Raw genomic sequence first — 19,796 nt, forward strand, 5'->3', positions numbered from 1 at the left:
AATTAAAGCTTCTAAAAGGCCTTAACTGGTTTCCAGAAAGAAAAAGGCAAGCTGAGAGAATTTGGCTTATTCTATTAAACTGATTTAACTGGTTTCAAGAGAGACACCCAAGACCCCTTATGTTTTGTTCAAAATATCTGTTTTTTCCATCACAAGCTAAAGATACTGTCTCTATGCATGCAAAGGTATTTAGGTCTAAAAGATAATTTTAGCATCCCATTCATTTTTTGATGACTAAAGTTCTCAGCCCTAGCAGCATATGGCAATCACCTGAGGAGTTTTAAAAATACCAGTGCCCAGGACCCAAATCACAGCTATTCTGAATTAATAGGGTGGAGATAGAGCCAGGCATCAGTAGGTTTTAAAAGCTCTCCAGCTGATTCTAATAGGCAGCCAGGCCTGAGAACCACTGTATTAATGGCAATGGGGCTGTTTGGGCCTAAATTAGCTAAATAAACTTTTTCCTGCTCTAGGGAACAGGTCTAACCTAAAATATATTAATTATTTTTGGCTCTTTGTAGCTACAGTGGTAATTAGTGTGTTAGGAAGAGAATTCTGCCTGAGCTCTTTCCAATTTAGAGTCTGATTATGGCTTGTTATTAGCTCAATCAGTCCTGGAAATCATCATGTTGCCTCCTGTGCCTTGGTCGCTACTGGAATAAGTCCATCAGTAACTGCAAGGTGATAAATTCACCTTCCCAGGGTGCTAACAATTTATGGGCAGGAGCTTTTCATGGCAACAATTTGGTCCAGTGGAAAAAATTGTGATAATTATTTGCAAAAACAAATATAATATATTAAGAGTTTATTGTGTGCCAGGGGCTCTGTTAAGGGCTTAACCTATATGACCTTATTTAATCTAAGATATGTTAATATCCCAATTTTATGAAAGAAAGTTAACTGAGTCTTAGAAAGATGTATAGAGTTATACAGCTAGGAAATAGTGGTATTGGGTTCATATTCTAGAGCCTGAGCACTAAGCCATTATGCTTTACTAATAGTTAATTGAGTATTTTTATATAGTTTCTTTTTTCACTGATTAAAAACACCTTCTCTTTAAACTGAGATTTATGCCTGAGTGTTGGATCACAAAACTTATTCATCAGTTCCTTGCAAAACAGACTGTGAGCAATGGGGATAAATTCTTCAATGTTTGTACACATAAAAGCATTAAAAAATCAGATCTAAGTACTTTATATAAAGGCAGAATTTTTTAATGGAGTCAATGTGAAAAAGTTAAGTCGAAATCAGAAGACCTGGTTTATAACTACCTGTCATGCCATCTCTCTTCCTAAGGAGCTCATGTTGGTGATCAATGGAGAATGAAATGTCAAAATGCTCTGTGAAAAACACTATACAATTATTAATTTCAGTTTTTCCTCAAATTTAACTAACTCTGTTGGCAAGTAACCAACAAACAATTCAATACCACTGAAATAATCTGAGTTGCCTTTTCCTAGTAATTCCTCCTTTAATTTGGTTCTTCTTCAACTCGACCCAGCTTCATGCCTAAAATAATATCACAGAGCACATCAACAGATCAAGAAATGAAGACGACAGCAGGAGGACATTCAGTTCCTAACTGTGATTTTGATGAACACTGAAAAGTCTTGTCTCACAGACCATATAAAAATACCAGACCACATGCAAATACCACAAAAGCAAAAGATTAGAACATCTGACTTCCCGAATTAATAAAAATCATGGTTTTATAAAGTTGCAGATTAAGGAAACATACCCAATACCTTACATATGCCATTAATACAGACATTTCTGCTGTTGCCGCCTTCAAAGCAAGGGGTACCATCAGTGACAGCATCCAGCATTTTCTCGGAAAACTGGCCATCTATGGGTCGGCAGTAGAGCTCACAAGGACGTGCTGAAGTGAAAAAGAGACAAATCCTTGCAAGTTAGCTTTCTAGCTCAGCACCCTTCCCCCAGGATTTTGTATGTATGAATCCCCAAGTGTCATTCATCTGGAGATTCCCATCTTTTACCTTTCTGTGACACATGCTGTAATGCAGGCTTCTTTCTTTTAAAGCGTTTTACAACAAATTAAACTGGGAAGACTGCTTTAAAATGCTATGCCTTTTGTTACAAATGATGACACCTTTCAATCCAATGTTGAACTGTGCTTATAAAAATAAGGCAGTGAGCATCTGGGGTTAACCTAGAAAATAAGTCATAGCAACCAGTGATGCAGGACTCCAGACAAGCATCATGTTTGCCTGTTATTTTGCAGCAAAGTAAGCAGACCACCAGGGGAGATGCTCCCGTGGGGCCAGCTCATTACTAACACCACTGCCACTATCATAAACCAACCCCAACAAATATTCTCCCTTGTTCTCCTCAAGTCCAAGAAGTCCTTGGACATAGGTTTACAACCGCATAGAAACAAAAGATCTGCTGTTTTGCTAAAGCAGAAGCCACCTTGCTTATCATAGTGGTCCATCCCATCATGCTGGGTCCTGCACTGAATCCATTCTAAGGTTCAATTTTCTGTTCCCTTGTGAGTGATCTCCTGCACAGAATCGTTCTAAAGATTTACTTAATAAAATGTGTATCTATACGTAGGTACTTCGAATAACCAGAAAAAGAGGTAACTTTTAAAACATAAATTGTCCTAAAAATTTTAATAGGTAATATCTGTATATGATAAGAATTCAAATAGTTAATTTTCTTTGAATATTACATCTTGTTCTCTTTAAGTGAAAAATTTGAGAATATCCTCTTCAGAAAGATCCTTTTGGGATCTCTTCTGGGTCTGTTTACTGGGGGAAGGGCTGTTAGTTTCTTGGTGGTGTGACCAGCTGAGGGCTCAATGAGACCACCCATAAGGCCATTTGCCTTGGACCCACCTCAGTGTGGATGGGCCCCAGATGCAAGGCCAGCATGCACAGCTCTAGGTAGGGCTGGTCAAGGATGCAATGATCCATGTGGTAAAGAAATAGAAGTGTACAACTTACACAAATATAACAGAGTAAAACTCAAACACTGAAACTCTGGAGGAACTTGAGACAATTTCTAAAGCATCTGTTTAAAACTTAAAGGAGAAAGGTAAAAGCAAATAAAGAATACCAACTGATTTTATATAAACTGCAGTGGATAAGTTGTCTGAGAAAATGAATAAAGTTAAAATGAGTTGGAGAGATCACAAAGTGCCATCGGAAAAGGGCCAGCAGACTCCGGAGACAAGGCATAATTCAGTATTACTGTAAATCTTCATTCCTGGCAGCATGATTAGCTCTGTGACTGCCTGAACTGGAATAGAAGTGCTTAGAGGGAGCCACCTGGGAGCAATTCTGCTCTCTGAGAGATGAGAGCATCCATCCAGGTGTGCTGAGTCCAGGGAATCATTTCAGGAAACATCAAGTAGAAGGATGGAGGCAGGGGAAACACTTTTTCAAAAGCTTTGATTTGAGCTTTAGAATTTAGATTTGAGATTTTCTATTTGGACACATGAAGCACAAAGACGAAGCAGCCCTGAATTATTCTGGAGCTTTTCTAAAGGAATTACCTGTTCCAGCCTGCTGGGGAGGGCTGGGACTAGAGGTGCCTGAGGGTGTGAATTCTAAGAAGGCATTCACTCTCAGGGTTGTAAAAATGGGTCCTCACAGCAAGTAAACCCCCATCCAAAGGCAAGCATTGCACTGAATTCCAGAATGGTGAAGTTCCAATGTCTGCCTTAGTTTTACTCCCTCTGGGCTTGTGCTGTTTGACTCCCTCCCTGAAGGATGAAACTACCCAGAGGCTTTTGCTGGTCTTGTTTATTTAGTGAGCTAAGGGAATGTTGCTTTGTTAAAATAACAGCCAATGTATTACTTGAACATTATTTCCCAGATCTTCTTGTGCTTTGCAGTGGTGATCTGATTTCATTTTAACTATCACAACCACCTTATGATGTTAGTTCTTTTATTATCCCCATTTAGAAGAGAAAATTTAGGCGCAGAGAGATTAAGTTTTCCAAGATCTCACAGTATGAGTGGTACAGTAGAAGCTGATGGTTTAGCTTAGAGCTCACGCTATTAACCCCTAACCTACAGGCACAGAATTATTTTTAACAAAAAACAAATGCTTTGATGAGATATTTAAAGTAACCACTCTTCGTGTTATTAGGCAATGCATTTATTCATGGATCGTATCTGAGAAGCAAACTTGGTAGAATACCCACTGGACTCCATTTTAATAATCTTTCATGGGTCTTAAATATGGTGAGGATCACTAGCCTCTGGAGCCATTACTTCTACAGAGAGCAGACGTAAAAATTCTAGCTCATGAAAGTCTAATATTACCTTGAGAAAGTTACTTAACCTTTCTGTGACTCAGTTTCCTCGTCTGAAAAATGGGGATAATAATACCTACCTTGCAGGGTAACTAATAGTGAGGATTAAGACAGAGACTGTATGTCAAGCACTCAGCGTGGTACCTGGTATACAGTAAGTGCTTGACAAATGACAGTTGTTATGGTTGCTGATTTCACCTCTTTATCATGACCTGGTGAATTCTAAAGGTCCTTGCAGTTACCCCATAAGCTGTGCTTCTATCATTCCAATCTTCTTTCAGAGCAGTCAAAAGCTGGCTCAATTCTCTTTCCCACACATATACCAATCTTTCCTGAAATATCCTCTTCTCCTTCAGATTATTCCATTGTGCCATTTCTAATCAATTCTGCACTGATTTCATGCTTTGTTTTACCATTTTCTAAATAATCGCTGTCTTGTCAGTTTAGCATAAAGAATTCTATATCCTGCTAGGTCAGTAGGTGGTTCCATGACTTTCCTTTTCTGTGACTATGAACCTGGTTCAAAGCTGGTACAGTGCCTACTGAAGTTCTCCCAGCTCTGATGCTTCCAAGACTATGGATTTTACAAGCTCCTCAAGCAAACTGCAATGTCCTCAAGGGCACCCCAGTCATCTGCACATTGATCAGCTGCTAGTGGCGCCCACAGTGTGAGAAGGAGGAGGCAGACACACACTGGCGAGGACTGAAAAGCACAGGAGGCGGCTCTCCTTCACATGAGCGCTGGAGTTAGATGCACAGGGGTTCAGATCCCAGCCCTGACTCTTACATCTTGCCCAAGGCCTTCTTGGTCTCTGCACAGAGGGGATTGTCAGGGGATAGCACACTGAAACCTCTAATAAGGTATCTGGTTGTTTTAATGTGGTAGTTATTACCATTAACCTTTCCTAATGAATACTAGCAGATCATTACACTCAGCAAAGGCTCTTAACCCATGTTTACTAATTAACTGACATGGCAGTGACCGATACTGTTAGGGAGAAACCTTTGGACCAAGTGGCAAAGAGATCAACTTGATCCTAAGAGATTATCAACTCATTCATAAAAATGAACCTTGACCTTAGTGACAGAGGTCAAGGATGTTCATTGCAGCAATTAACTTTTTATCCAGGAAGAAACGGACAAATGAATTAAGTTACATTTACATAATGGAAGGCTATGCAGTCGCTAAGAGGAATGAGGTGAGCCGTAATGCCATGGTGTTCTGCTCCATGAGTCAGAAAGTTGCAGAACTGGCAAAGTATGAGTCCATTTGCGTGCAAATGGAAACCTGCTGTTAACAACACTCGCCTCTGAGGAATAAGTGTGGTGGGCTAAGAAGAATTTATTTTTATTTCATTCTATTGTATACATTTGCATTTTTATAAGAAGCATATATTCATTTTGTAAATAATGTCTTGGCCCTCAGACAAGAAAACTGGAAAGGTCTCCTTTCCCCTGTGATAATCATGACACATCTCTATGAGGAGAGGCCCTCATTTGGAGACTTCCCTTTATCTTGCTTCTGTGATACTGGATTTGTACATCCTTCAAGATTAGACAGGCTAACTGAAGTAAGGAAGAAACAGATTTCTAGGGAAGATAAGTACAGTGGTCTATGGAGTCTTAAGAATACCTAGTAAATAATCTGTGCTAAAACAACAGCAGCACACAGACCTGCTGCTGTGACCCACAGGCGCCTGCACACCTATGACCCACAGGCGCCTGCACACCTATGACCCACAGGCGCCTGCACACCTATGACCCACAGGCGCCTGCACACTTATGACCCACAGGCGTGCCCAAGGCCAGAAGGAACCCTGTGCTCGAAAGCGGCCATTGTGAATTGAAGGTTCAGGGCTACTGAAGCAGTTTACAAGGTGGACTCTGAAGTCCTGCTTCCCTGCCCTTTCCTCTGGCCTCTCTGTTTTTCCTGGTGCTCTGGGTATGTCATTGGGTGGGCCTGTGACACAGGGCGCTGCCCCAAGAGGCAGGAGGAGCAACGGATGGTCTTAGTTCTCAAAGGTCAACCCGACTATCAGAAAGTCTCTCTCCCAGATACCAACCGGTTCCATAATATCCACAGAGTTGAGTGTTTCACCATCTCAGGTACACTCACCTGCCTAGACACATCCTTTCGTCGGGCTCGTGTGATTTTTTTCTTCTAGTTTTTCAATCCATTTTTTCAGCTGAGTGAAAACTCTAAAACTAATGGACTGGTGAACTCTGCCCTCACACTGTCTGATTAATCCTCTCAAAGGAAGCTTAGGGAACTGAATGAACTCACTGAATCGAAGGCTGAATTTTCAATTCTGCTAAACTAGGGCGGCCCTACATTTTTGGATAATGATCTTATGAAGTGATCGTTAGAAGCGAAAGCTAAAACTTGCTAAGAAGGATAAAAATTATTTCTTAGGTCAAGGAAAAATTTGGGTGCATTTCATGTTCTGTGAGCAGATTGCAATTTGAGTTTCACCATTTAAAAAAATCCAGTTTCTAAAATCCATTTACATGCAGGGCTTCTAAAATCCATTTACATGCAGGGCTCCCGTGCGGTCACCCTGGGCCTCACACTTGATTGAATGCTCTATTGTCACTGTCTTAAAACTCTTAATAATTTTACGTCTGAACTTGTGCCTGGTAAGTGAAGTCTGATTGGACAATGGAACACGTGCACGAGCAGAAGAGATTTGTGACGTGCATGTGTGCGGTTCCTTGCCAGATTTTAAGAAATACTAAACCTTAAGCAAAAGGCATAACTTAAAAATGTTTTATTGCTTTAACAAGTAACATTTAACTTAAAAAAGAAGCCCAGTTTAATGACCAGGCTCAGATCAGCTTGAGGGAAAACAAACAAACAAAAACAAAACCAAACAAGAAGTCCTGACCAAAAACCCAACCAAAAATCAGTCAAATAATTACCAAAACTCTGTAACTTTGGCTGGTCTAAAATAGTATTGTTTTTACTTTCTTATAAGGTAATATTGCGATCTCCAAATATATCAAAATACACATCAAACATAAGAAGGCATTAAAATTAATATATTCTACCATAACTATGGAAAGGTATGAAAACAGGAATAGAATTAATTGTTAAAATGAATTAAAACCACTTCATTGATGTTTTAGACTAGGCTAAATGTAGCAATGTCTGCTATTTACTGTACGTTTATGTTCTGTCTTTTAGTTAAAATGGTTAGGAACTGTGACACTAAATTTGGAACTGCAACTTATTATAAATTGTTTACTAAACGTAATAATTTTGTCAGAATGCTTAAATGTTTAAAAAATTGATTTCCAAAGGCAAGATACGTAAGTTTAATAAACCTAGCGTTTGTCATAATACAAACAGTTTTTGGGGCTCTTCTCCTCCCACCAGAGTTCCTTGGCCATAAAATCATCTATTTTTTTTTTTAACATCTTTATTGGACTATAATTGCTTTACAATGGTGTGTTAGTTTCTGCTTTATAACAAAGTGAATCAGTTATACATATACATATGTTCCCATATCTCTTCCCTCTTGCGTCTCCCTCCCTCCCACCCTCCCCATCCCACTCCTCTAGGTGGTCACAAACCACCTAGCTGATCTCCCTGTGCTATGCGGCTGCTTCCCACTAGCTATCTATTTTACGTTTGGCAGTGTATATATGTCCATGCCACTCTCTCACTTTGTCACAGCTTACCCTTCCCCCTCCCTATATCCTCAAGTCCATGCTCTAGTAGGTCTGTGTCTTTATTCCTGTCCTGCTTCTAGGTTCATCAGAACCATTTTTTTTTTTTAGATTCCATATATATGTGTTAGCATACAGTATTTGTTTTTCTCTTTCTGACTTACTTCACTCTGTATGACAGACTCTAGGTCCATCCACCTCACTACAAATAACTCAATTTCGTTTCTTTTTATGGCTGAGTAATATTCCATTGTATATATGTGCCACATCTTCTTTATCCATTCATCTGTTGATGGACACTTAGGTTGCTTCCATGACCTGGCTATTGTAAATAGAGCTGCAATGAACATTGTGGTACATGACTCTTTGTGAATTATGGTTTTCTCAGGGTATATGCCCAGTAGTGGGATTGCTGAGTCGTATGGTAATTCTATTTTTAGTTTTTTAAGGAACCTCCATACTGTTCTCCATAGTGGCTGTATCAATTTACATTCCCACCAACAGTGCAAGAGAGTTCCCTTTTCTCCACACCCTCTCCAGCATTTATTGTTTCTAGATTTTTTGATGATGGCCATTCTGACCGGTGTGAGATGAAAATCATCTATTTTTAAAAAAAACATGAACATCATCTTAGGTAAAATTCAAAATTCAATGCATTGTTCTTAAGGTAATGGGCCTATCCCAGTCTCTGTTTCTATGGCTAATATTTAGTCTGCAGAGTCAGGCCAGGGCTAACTCTTGGCCTTTATTGTACAGTCTGAGTTTAAGAAGTTACTTATTCTCTAAATCTATTAGCATATCCATAAGAATTAGATCAAAACCTTAAATTTCCATATAGGATTTTCTTGTGGAGATAAAATTAGGGAAATGCATATGAAATGTTGAGTGTAAGTACCTACACAGAACAAATACTGATATAAGTTTAATATAACCTGTTCTCGTTATCAGTTAGTAATGAGTTTCGCTGCAAGTAGCAAAAAAAGAAAGAAAAAGAAAAAAAATGTTGCTTCCTTGTTTTAAATGGACAGGAATTTATTTTTCCCACATAACAAGAAATCCAGGGGCTATACTCCTTCTGTCTTTCTCTCAGCCGTCCCAGCATGGTTGCGATAGGACTGCTGTACCCCAGTCAGCACAAGGGCAGAGTGAAAGGCAGAAAGGCAGGGGGCCGAGGGCAGCTTGGTCGGTACCAATTAAAATCCTTCCCAGAAGCCCAACCCAGTGAAGCTGCTATCTTTTTCTCTTTGGTTGGAACTGGGGCTCCCAGGAATACAGTTTAGCAAGTCTTCTAGCTTTCCCTCTTCTCTTGTAGAGGATGGTGAAGGGGTTGTGAATGGCTTTGGGGTGTCTGCAAACATCATCCTCATTATTCCATCATTTTCCCTCCTGAAGCCACAGATTCCTAGCCTGTGAAATGACAGGCTTCTGGTTAGATCTCCCAGGTTGCTCCCCGCAATGACAGTCTCTTTAAAGGCTGTTTCTTTCTAAACACCAAGTACTCTTGTAATCAACTCTGTGCACGGTGCCCAGGTCCTCCCAGGTGTCCAGTTCCTGGGAGTGCTGCCAGCACTGGCCCTCAGTTGTCACCTTGGCCTAAGAGAGCTTCCTTGCCCAAGGACACTCAGTCCTTCCTGGGGCAGACCACACCCAACGTCTGGGCCACGTGGGGCTTCAAGGACTGGCTGCCCCACCTCAACTGCAGCAACTCTGAAGGTCCTTCGAGTTGTAGAGCTTCCCGAGGGGTGGAGAAGCCCTCTGCTGAGACTGTGCTCTGCACCCCAGCTTCTCCCCCTGCCCAACCCCTCTTCCTTCCCTCTCCTTCCGCACCTGTTGAACTTCCCGCACGGTAGTGTTTGTTTCTTAGAGTTTGTTTCCTAGGGAACGCAATTGCAACAATTCCTTACAGATGTCCCTGAAGGATCCTATCCCAGGAGGAACAGACTATTATCTGACCTCATGTCAGACCTTCCACATATGCTGGAAACCTCACTGGCAGCAAGCACTGATAGGGCTGAAATATTCAGAAGCAACAACTAAAAAATTAGCCTTAATGAGGACTTATTTGGGGGTTCTGAGAAAAACATCCAAAAAGGAAGAGAGATTCTAAGAAAGTGATGGCACCAAGATCAGGTTCTGGCCATTTCCTGATAGATGATGCAGGATGTAAACATATTTCTATTCACACAGGCTAATCAAGTCCCTAGGAATATAAGTTAGTATAAGTATCTCAGCTTCTTAATCAAACAGACTGTATTCTTCAATTCCAGCTCCATTATATAAGACACTATAACCCTGAATAAGTCACTGTCCTCTCTGAGACTACGTTTCTTCATCTCTGAAGGATGGGGATGGGGGTAAGTGAGAAAATGTATAGCCTCAGCTCTTCACACTGGTGCTTCCATGAATATGATCAAGTGGAGTTTGGATGCCTTTTTTTTTTTTTTTTTTTGCCAGGAGTGTTGGTAAAGGAAATGCCTATATTGGAAAGTAAGTTGATTTAAATTAGTAGTTTTCAAACCCTTTAGGCAGAAGAATTATTTTTCTTTTATCAAGATCTTGCTAATAAAGCAGATAAAAATCAGGATTTTATTAAGCAGAAATTTTATAAGTTCAAGTATATAATGCTTAAAAATAGTTCAGTGGGATCCAAAGAGACCATTAAGATGAACAAAAAATTTTGAAATCAAGTTTACAGATGGCAGTTACAGACATATGGCTGCAGCACCTTATTTTTTTCTGTGGGTTTTTTTGTTTGTACAGCATTGAAAAATCTTGACTCACACAAACAGCTGTAAATGATAACAGTTTAGAACAACTTGACCTGTAATCTCAGGATATTTCTCAATTAAATTGTGTTGATGGGAGACTTTTATTCTAAGGTCTGTAGAAAACCAAATTAATTTGTGTAAGTTAATGTATTGGTGTTTTTTGATATGTTAAAACTCAATATATACTGTTTTTGAGTGTAAGCATTGTTCTTTATTGCACTTTTAAAAATAGTTTAAATTATTTCTTTTGGAAAATGAAATTATAATAGAATCAAACATTTTTGGAAGCCCTGGAACAGAGTTTGAAAACTACAAGGTTTGATGGAGATTCTATGCTTCTTCCAAATGTTTGAGTCTATGATTCTTCTTCTGTCATTGGCTACTTAGCAAATCTGCCAAAGGTCACTTACTAAGACACTTAACACTGTCTACTGAGTGGGTAGAAAACTCTGCTGTAAGTTAGTTTATCCTCTGGTGGCTTCTAAGGAAAGGCTGGGAGGGTGTAAAGTGCTCAATGCCTGGCACAGATTAAGTGCTCTGCACAGAGTTGTTGTCATGAATGCCACATTGCTGTCACCAGGGATGCCCAGAACTAAGAAAATAGCAGCTCTGTAGGATAGAGTTTGATGGGGGAAAGAAATCAGTGTGTTGGTCAACGTGGTAGTTACTTGGGTTAGCAGGTAAGTCATTATGCTCAAATAATAGCACAGGAGCCTGTAAGAAAACCATTGGGATGGAGAATGGAGGCTTACAGCCCAGGTAGACGGTGAGTTAAGCAGACGGCACTCAGCTCAATTCCCTCACATGGTTTATACAGCCTCAATACAGATGCAAACCAATTACTCCAAAGTGAGTGAAATCTGTGTCTACTTTTACAGCTCTCATTTCTTTAATACCTATTGCTAGGCTATGCAAAAAGTGGGCACACGATAAATGCTTGTAAATCAATGAAAAGTCAAGCTGAACCAAATCTTTTAATTCTAAATCCAGCTACTTGAGCCATCAGAGTCCAGCAGACACAAATTCAACCCTGAATCTGGCAGGTGTGGGGATCCCAAACTAAGCACCTGTCACAATACTGAGGCAGCTATGCCATTTTAGTCCTGGAAGAGTGCTCATTCAGGGTCTATAGTACTACTGACTCAACTAGTTCCAACAAAACAGAATGTCCAAAATACAGGTAAAGGTAGTACCAACTGGCTATACCTTTCATAACTATCTTTTTTTTTTTTTTTTTGCACCCATATGAGTATATACACGAGCTTTCCTGTATTTGAGTGCTTGGATCATAAAGTAAAATTGCACCAAAAACCAAATGACTCACTCCCCTAGAGCATGAATGATGCTAAACAATGGGAGACAAGGAGCAGACGTTGCCCATGACAACCAACAGCCATCAGGATATTTTGGAGACACAAAGAAGGAAAAGCACTTTTTTTTCCAAAAGCAATTGACTATATCATTTTTCTAACAGTCCAAATATGTAATTTTCATTCATTGGCTGACATCTACAAGTCCTCTTCTGTTCTATCATGCTGCATTTCAGAAACTGAATAATCACAAAAAAAGTGGTTACTTTTCACTACCTTGTCTCAAATCTCCTTAACTCAGGAAAATCTTTCTTTCATTCTCTGTTTGAATAACAACAAATAGCAGAGATACTCTTTGAGGCTAATCTATAGCTAACAGTCAATGATTCTTCCTCATTTTCAGGAGAGAATGCGTCACTGGTGCTGATTCAAGGGAAGCACTGCCAAAGCTCCTGCTCCATTCTCCAACGCTGTTATGCCCGCATCCTCTGAAATGCATCCTGTAGATGCCTGATTTTACTTTTTACCCTTCTTATACTGTCCTATACGTTAAAAAAATGTTGATTTCTGGCCCAGAGCTGGCTTTTACTCATTTCTGATCAAGTTTCTCATTCATTTTCTACCATCTTGTCTTTCCTTGTGCTTTTCTCCTCTCACTTGGAATTGATGACTCTATTTTGAATGCCTTCCCCTTTCCTTATGCCAAGAGAAAGACTACTCATGCTTAAGAATCATCAACTACTTCCTTGGAAGACTTCTTTGAAATTACTCCAAAACCATAATGATCTTCTTTTCTGAATTTCTGCCAAAATTACATTCAGTTCCACATGCTCATCAACAAGCACTTTCATCAGTGATTAGTTTCTGAATCCCTACAAGCCCCACTTATTGCTTAGTTGCACCTCAGCTGTTTTGAAGTGAGCCATCATGTTTGATAAACTTCTCTTTTATCTCCAATAGAGCTCAGCATGGAGTTGGAATATTCACCTTCAACATTTACTGATCCACTTAACCAGGTCAGTGTCTCCACCTCCTAAAATATAAAACTCTTGATGGCACAATTCTCTTTTTGTTGAATTTTGCAAGGCATCACAGGTACCCTGACAGATAAATGCTTTCTGATAATGGCTATAGTCTTAGATCTGGAATATACTGTTACACCTCCTTACCTGGATTAAAAACTGGAAACCACTGGTAGAATTCGTTCTTGTAGGGAACAGTGTCAAATTCACTGCACTGCATCTGCCGAAATGTTGGTGTATCCGGGCGACAGGGGTGAACGTTGCACAAGCGATAGCGTTTTCTTTCTCCAGTGCAGTACTTCCCTCCAAACTTTGGTCTACACATGAAACACACAAACTCTTCTTTAATTTCCTTAAAGGCCAGCATTTTCTGTTAAAAATCCTCTGGCATCCGGCCATGCCCCTTCCTTGCCAAACCATGTCCCTCTCTAGCCTCAAAACTCACCGTTTGAATAAATTCTTCAAATTTCCCACATTTTTTGCTGTTGCCCATGAACATTCAGTCCCAAGTATATAGTTGCCTGTTTTGAAATAGTTTGACCCCATAGTCAATTAGTTGCCTGGTCATCAGTTGTGACTTTAGTTTTGTTTCCTCCTTTTCATTCCCACCATCACCAAACTAGTTCAACCCTTATCTCCATTCCTGTCTGCCCTCTTTTTCTTCATTTAACCTACTGTACACACTCTTCTCTGGCTAATTTTTATGACTGCCTTAATTATTTTAGTTTCCTGTTTACAAATCTTTAATGGCATCCCATGGCCACAGAATCCAGTCCAGCCTCTTGAGCTTGGCATCCAAGGCCCTCATGATACTGACTTACCTCACCTGAACAACTTTTCTTCCCACACTCCTCCTCATTTGCACACTGCTCCCATGATACAGGCTGACTTCTTTGCTTTTATTTTTTCTGTGCCTCTAGATAGATTTCCGCTCTCTTAAGTCTCTAAACATCTACATACTGCCTGTGCTTTAAGGACCAATAAATGCTATCTCCATCTCCATCATGAATTCTTCCTGAATTCCTGCCAGAAGTAATCTCCTTCTCCTCTTAAATGACACTTTATTATCCTACTGTAGGCACTTCCTGCATTTATCACACCCAAAGATAATTCTTTGACCAAGGCAGTTCACATTCATTAACTCCCTGTAGGCGGGACTAAGAATTGTCCTTGAGAGTTGAGGGTAGGCTGGCTTCCTATTTGTGATGATGGAGTGACACTCTATGACTTGGCACCTCTCCAAGTCATTTCCATCCAAGAGCCTTTTGTGAGCTAAGCCCTGCTGGGTTCTCACTAGACAGCTGACCGATACATATCAAGGATACCGTCTCAGTGTCGGTTGGTAACGCACTGACCTGAGTCTGTGACCTGAATCACAGAACTGAATCTGTTACTGTGTTTCCACTGTTATGGTTCTCAGTGAACTTAAGCAAACCAGCTACTGAGATCAGACATGGTCACTCATCCAAGGAGACTCTAAGACAAACTGTAGCCTCTGAGATGGGAGTTGGGACCATTTTTTCCCCCTGAAGCCAAGTTAGAGGATCATCTTTCATTTCCTCAACAAGGATGTCCCTTTTCTGACAACCATGGATCACTGACCGTCCTCCCAGGAAGGCTACGGACTGGTAGTGGCTGATACAGAACACTGACAATAGGTCCTAGAACAAATCACCCGTGTTTCCTGATCTCTGAAATGGAAATCACTTTTCTGATCACATTGAAACAAACTATAAAATAAAGATATTCTGTAAAGATACTTTTTAAGGGATTTCTGGTTTTGAATTTTTGAAGTCACAGGAACCTTGTATTTAAACAAAAAGGCAAGATTTTAAAACAATTTTGTCCAAATTCCTCAAATGTACACTTACTTATATGCATGGGAGATGGTAAAGATAGCATAATAACTACCATTTACTGACAATTTTATGTAGTAGATATTGTGTTAAACTCTTCATAGATGTTAAGTTATTAACCCCTAGGAGAAATTATATATATATATATAGTTTATATGTATATATATATATACATGCATATAGAAATATATTTATTAATAAAAAGGAGAAGTAAGATTTGGAACTGAGACACTGAGAGAATTATAACCATATTTATCACTTTTAAAAAATGTGACTCTTACTCTTTAATGTACACTAATGTAAATCTAGGTAAAAGAAGTTTAATACATTTTCTACTTACAGGAGGCATTGTATCTACACTTCTTAAAAATTATACTTGGGAACTAGTATACTGAGAAATAATGAAATTAAGAATGTAATATATATTTGGAAATCAAGGAAATATAAATTTAATTCATATATAATATCATTATACAAACTTAAAATATGAAAAAGTTAAGCAATTTGATTAAAAAATTGAAAGCCACTTGTGAAATAACATCTATGGAATCCTTGACAGGCTAGTATGGAACTCTGAGGTTTACAAAATCCTAATCTAAAACATTAAAAATAATTATCCTCAAAAAATGTGCCTAGCTATTTAATTAGTCACCTAAGGGAAGAAGAATATTTTTATAAAATTATACATTCACTATGATGGAAAGAAAGCTGCCATCTTATCAGCAAAATTGGGTATAACTAATCCCCACTGATAGAATGGGGTTATTTAGAAGGATTTAATTGTGTAATCTCCTAAAGTCTTTCACATAGATTGTACTTTTTAAAAAAATTTGCTTATTTCTCCAAATGATGGAATCAGCTTACTTACCCAAGTTCTAGTAAGAATCCAGTGCCAAGCCAAAATGAAACAAAGCAAAAAAGAACCACCTTTTTTTTCACACTCTATGAATCTTCCTCCTGGCTCCCTTTCATCTTTGGGAACATATTTGATTTCCCTCAGGAGGCTTGGGGTCACTGAGGTCATGTTATCCACGACTAGTCTCCCAGTGCTCATGGAAGGAAGGGAAATATCTTTGGCTGGACTTACTCAGGGTTGTTGCAGAGCCTCTCTGCACTCTGGGCTCCAGCTCCACAGGTCCTGGAACAGTGGGACCAGGGTGACCAGCGGCCCCAGCCTCCAGGGATACTCTCTGGTTTCTTGCCCACTGTGATACACTTGCCAGCCATACACCACTGGAAAGGGAAAAGGCAGGAGATGCATAAGTCAGGAAGGTTCCCATAGTAAGCTGAGTCAGGAAACCTAGCAGTCTAAACCCAGTTCTCCCAGAGCAAGCAGACTTCCTACAAGTCACACATCAGATGTAGCACAAAGAGAGCCTCATAAAAGAATTCCCCCCAAGAGTCTTGGGTTTTAGAATCAGAGAATTTCAGGAATTAAAGGGAACTTTACAGTGCCTAGTTGCAGTGAACGCAGGAGTGTTACTCAAAGTGTGACTGGCAGATTGCACCCCAGAAGTAAATCAACGCACCGCTTCCTTCACTGAGAAAGTCTCGCTATGAAAAGCATGTCAGCTGAATATGCTTAGTAATATAGTTGTTCAGTAACAAAATTGATTTACTTTCTGGTGCAAGCATCTTATCTTGTTGAAGACCATAACAAACATTTTGCAGACTGGCACTGTGATAACACTTCTCTATAGCCTCTATGGGTATTTAATGTTTGCAGCAGATAACATCCTCCTGCAAAATGTCCACTCATTGCTGGAAAACACAAGTTGTTAAGAAGCTGAAGTTAGGCATCAAGAAAAATTTCTGCTTTCCTATAACTCTACCCATTGTTTCCAGTTCTGGTGTTTCAAGTGGCTCAGGAAAAAGTCCACTCTCTCCCTCTTCAAGGGAATCCTTCAACAACTACCAGTTTAGGCGGGTGAACACAGGAAAAGGGAAACAAGAAATGCAAGTTGGTTGTTAGAAATGGCCACATTTCCTGGAGGATCTGGGCATGTTTCATCTGCTGGCCTCCTCTTTCTCATTATTTCTGGTCACTGTGTATTCTGATCAAGTTTTGTAATCTCAGTGATGGGTCATGCCACACTCAAGCTGTGTAAAGACACCCACTAAACACATAAATCCTAGGCCCACAACGAACCCAAATGGTGTTGTTGAGCAGCACGTATTACCCTGTTCTTAGGTAGTCTGGAGGGTATCTAACATCTCTGAGTTCTTGGGTATATGGCTTTCCTGCTCAGTAAGGTGCGTAGGACTTCAAGAAATGCAATCAGGTCAGATGATGAGAAAGAAGATAACAAGTGGTCTAAATTCAGCATCTTTGGAAAGAAGAAGCCACTGGCTTGTCCTTCCCAATGTTCAATATGGAGGGGGGAAAAAATGTCAAAATGAAGGTTGATGATAAGCCCAGCAGATGTTACTGACCACAAACTCCACAGAAATTCATCGGGAAAAGATGGGCCAGATGTTTTATTTTTTAATTTTTTTTTTACTTTTTATTTTTTTAAACATCTTTATTGAAGTATAATTGCTTTACAATGGTGTGTTAGTTTCTTCTTTATAACAAAGTGAATCAGTTATACATATACATATGTTCCCATATCTCTTCCCTCTTGCATCTCCCTCCCTCCCACCCTCCCCATCCCACCCCTCTAGGTGGTCACAAAGCACCGAGCTGATCTCCCTGTGCTATGCGGCTGCTTCCCACTAGCTATCTATTGTACATTTGGTAGTGTATATATGTCCATGACACTCTCTCACCCTGTCACATCTCACCCCTCCCCCTCCCCATATCCTCAAGTCCATTCTCTAGTAGGTCTGTGTCTTTATTCCCGTCTTGCCACTAGGTTCTTCATGGCCTTTTTTTTTTTTTCCTTAGATTCCATATATATGTGTTAGCATACTGTATTTTTCTCTTTCTGACTTACTTCACTCTGTATGACAGAGTCTAACTCCATCCACCTCATTACAAATACCTCCATTTCATTTCTTTTTATGGCTGAGTAATATTCCATTGCATATATGTGCCACATCTTCTTTATCCATTCATCCGATGATGGACACTTAGGTTGCTTCCATGTCCTGGCTATTGTAAATAGAGCTGCAATGAACATTTTGGTACATGACTCTTTTTGAATTATGGTTTTCTCAGGGTATATGCCCAGTAGTGGGATTGCTGGGTCATATGGTAGTTCTATTTTTAGTTTTTTAAGGAACCTCCATACTGTTCTCCATAGTGGCTGTATCAATTTACATTCCCACCAACAGTGCAAGAGTGTTCCCTTTCCTCCACACCCTCTCCAGCATTTATTGTTTCTAGATTTTCTGATGATGGCCAATCTGACTGGTGTGAGATGATATCTCATTGTAGTTTTGATTTGCATTTCTCTAATGATTAATGATGTTGAGCATTCTTTCATGTGTCTGTTGGCAATCTGTATATTTTCTTTGGAGAAATGTCTATTTAGGTCTTCTGCCCATTTTTGGATTGGGTTGTTTGTTTTTTTGTTATTGAGCTGCATGAGCTGCTTGTAAATCTTGGAGATTAATCCTTGGTCAGTTGCTTCATTTGCAAATATTTTCTCCCATTCTGAGGGTTGTCTTTTGGTCTTGTTTATGGTTTCCTTTGCTGTGCAAAAGCTTTTAAATTTCATTAGGTCCCATTTGTTTATTTGTGTTTTTATTTCCATTTCTCTAGGAGCTGGGTCAAAAAGAATCTTGCCGTGATTTATGTCATAGAGTGTTCTGCCTATGTTTTCCTCTAAGAGTTTGATAGTGTCTGGCCTTACACTTAGGTCTTTAATCCATTTTGAGTTTATTTTTGTGTATGGTGTCAGGGAGTGTTCTAATTTCATACTTTTACATGTAGCTGTCCGATTTTCCCAGCACCACTTATTGAAGAGGCTGTCTTTTCTCCACTGTATATGCTTGCCTCCTTTATCAAAGATAAGGTGACCATATGTGTGTGGGCTTATCTCTGGGCTTTCTATCCTGTTCCATTGATCTATATTTCTGTTTCTGTGCCAGTACCAAACTGTCTTGATTACTGTAGCTTTGTAATATTGTCTGAAGTCAGGGAGCCTGATTCCTCCAGCTCCATTTTTCGTTCTCAAGATTGCTTTGGCTATTCGGGGTCTTTTGTGTTTCCATACAAATTGTGAAATTTTTTGTTCTAGTTCTGTGAAAAATGCCAGTGGTAGTTTGATAGGGATTGCATTGAATCTGTAGATTGCTTTGGGTAGTAGAGTCATTTTCACAATGTTGATTCTTCCAATCCAAGAACATGGTATATCTCTCCATCTATCTGTATCATCTTTAATTTCTTTCATCAGTGTCTTATAATTTTCTGCATACAGGTCTTTTGTCTTCTTAGGTAGGTTTATTCCTAGATATTTTATTCTTTTTGTTGCAATGGTAAACGGGAGTGTTTTCTTAATTTCACTTTCAGATTTGTCGTCATTAGTGTATAGGAATGCAAGAGATTTCTGTGCATTAATTTTGTATCCTGCTACTTTACCAAATTCATTGATTAGCTCTAGTAGTTTTCTGGTAGCATCTTTAGGATTCTCTATGTATAGTATCATGTCATCTGCAAACAGTGACAGCTTTACTTCTTCTTTACCGATTTGGATTCCTTTTATTTCTTTTTCTTCTCTGATTGCTGTGGCTAACACTTCCAAAACTATGTTGAATAATAGTGGTGAGAGTGGGCAACCTGGTCTTGTTCCTGATCTTAGTGGAAATGGTTTCAGTTTTTCACCATTGAGGACAATGTTGGCTGTGGGTTTGTCATATATGGCCTTTATTATGTTGAGGAAAGTTCCCTCTATGCCGACTTTCTGCAGGGCTTTTATCATAAATGGGTGTTGAATTTTGTTGAA

At 39.5% G+C, this 19,796-nt stretch overlaps 1 protein-coding gene across 4 annotated transcripts in view; it reads right to left on the reverse strand.

Moving 5' to 3' along the window:
• The window catches only part of ADAMTS12 (ADAM metallopeptidase with thrombospondin type 1 motif 12), a 404,015-nt gene that overhangs the window by 123,819 nt on the left and 260,400 nt on the right, over positions 1–19,796 (reverse strand). For all 4 annotated transcript variants that reach the window (XM_061189166.1, XM_061189165.1, XM_061189167.1 and 1 more), the window contains exons 11-13: positions 15,995–16,140; positions 13,199–13,368; positions 1,746–1,879 (exon numbers count right to left, since the gene is read on the reverse strand). In XM_061189166.1, the coding sequence (XP_061045149.1) occupies positions 1,746–1,879; positions 13,199–13,368; positions 15,995–16,140 (450 nt within the window). The remainder of the gene's footprint in view (positions 1–1,745; positions 1,880–13,198; positions 13,369–15,994; positions 16,141–19,796) is intronic.

This window comes from Eubalaena glacialis, chromosome 4, assembly GCF_028564815.1.
Source record: "Eubalaena glacialis isolate mEubGla1 chromosome 4, mEubGla1.1.hap2.+ XY, whole genome shotgun sequence".
Classification (NCBI taxonomy): domain Eukaryota; kingdom Metazoa; phylum Chordata; class Mammalia; order Artiodactyla; family Balaenidae; genus Eubalaena; species Eubalaena glacialis.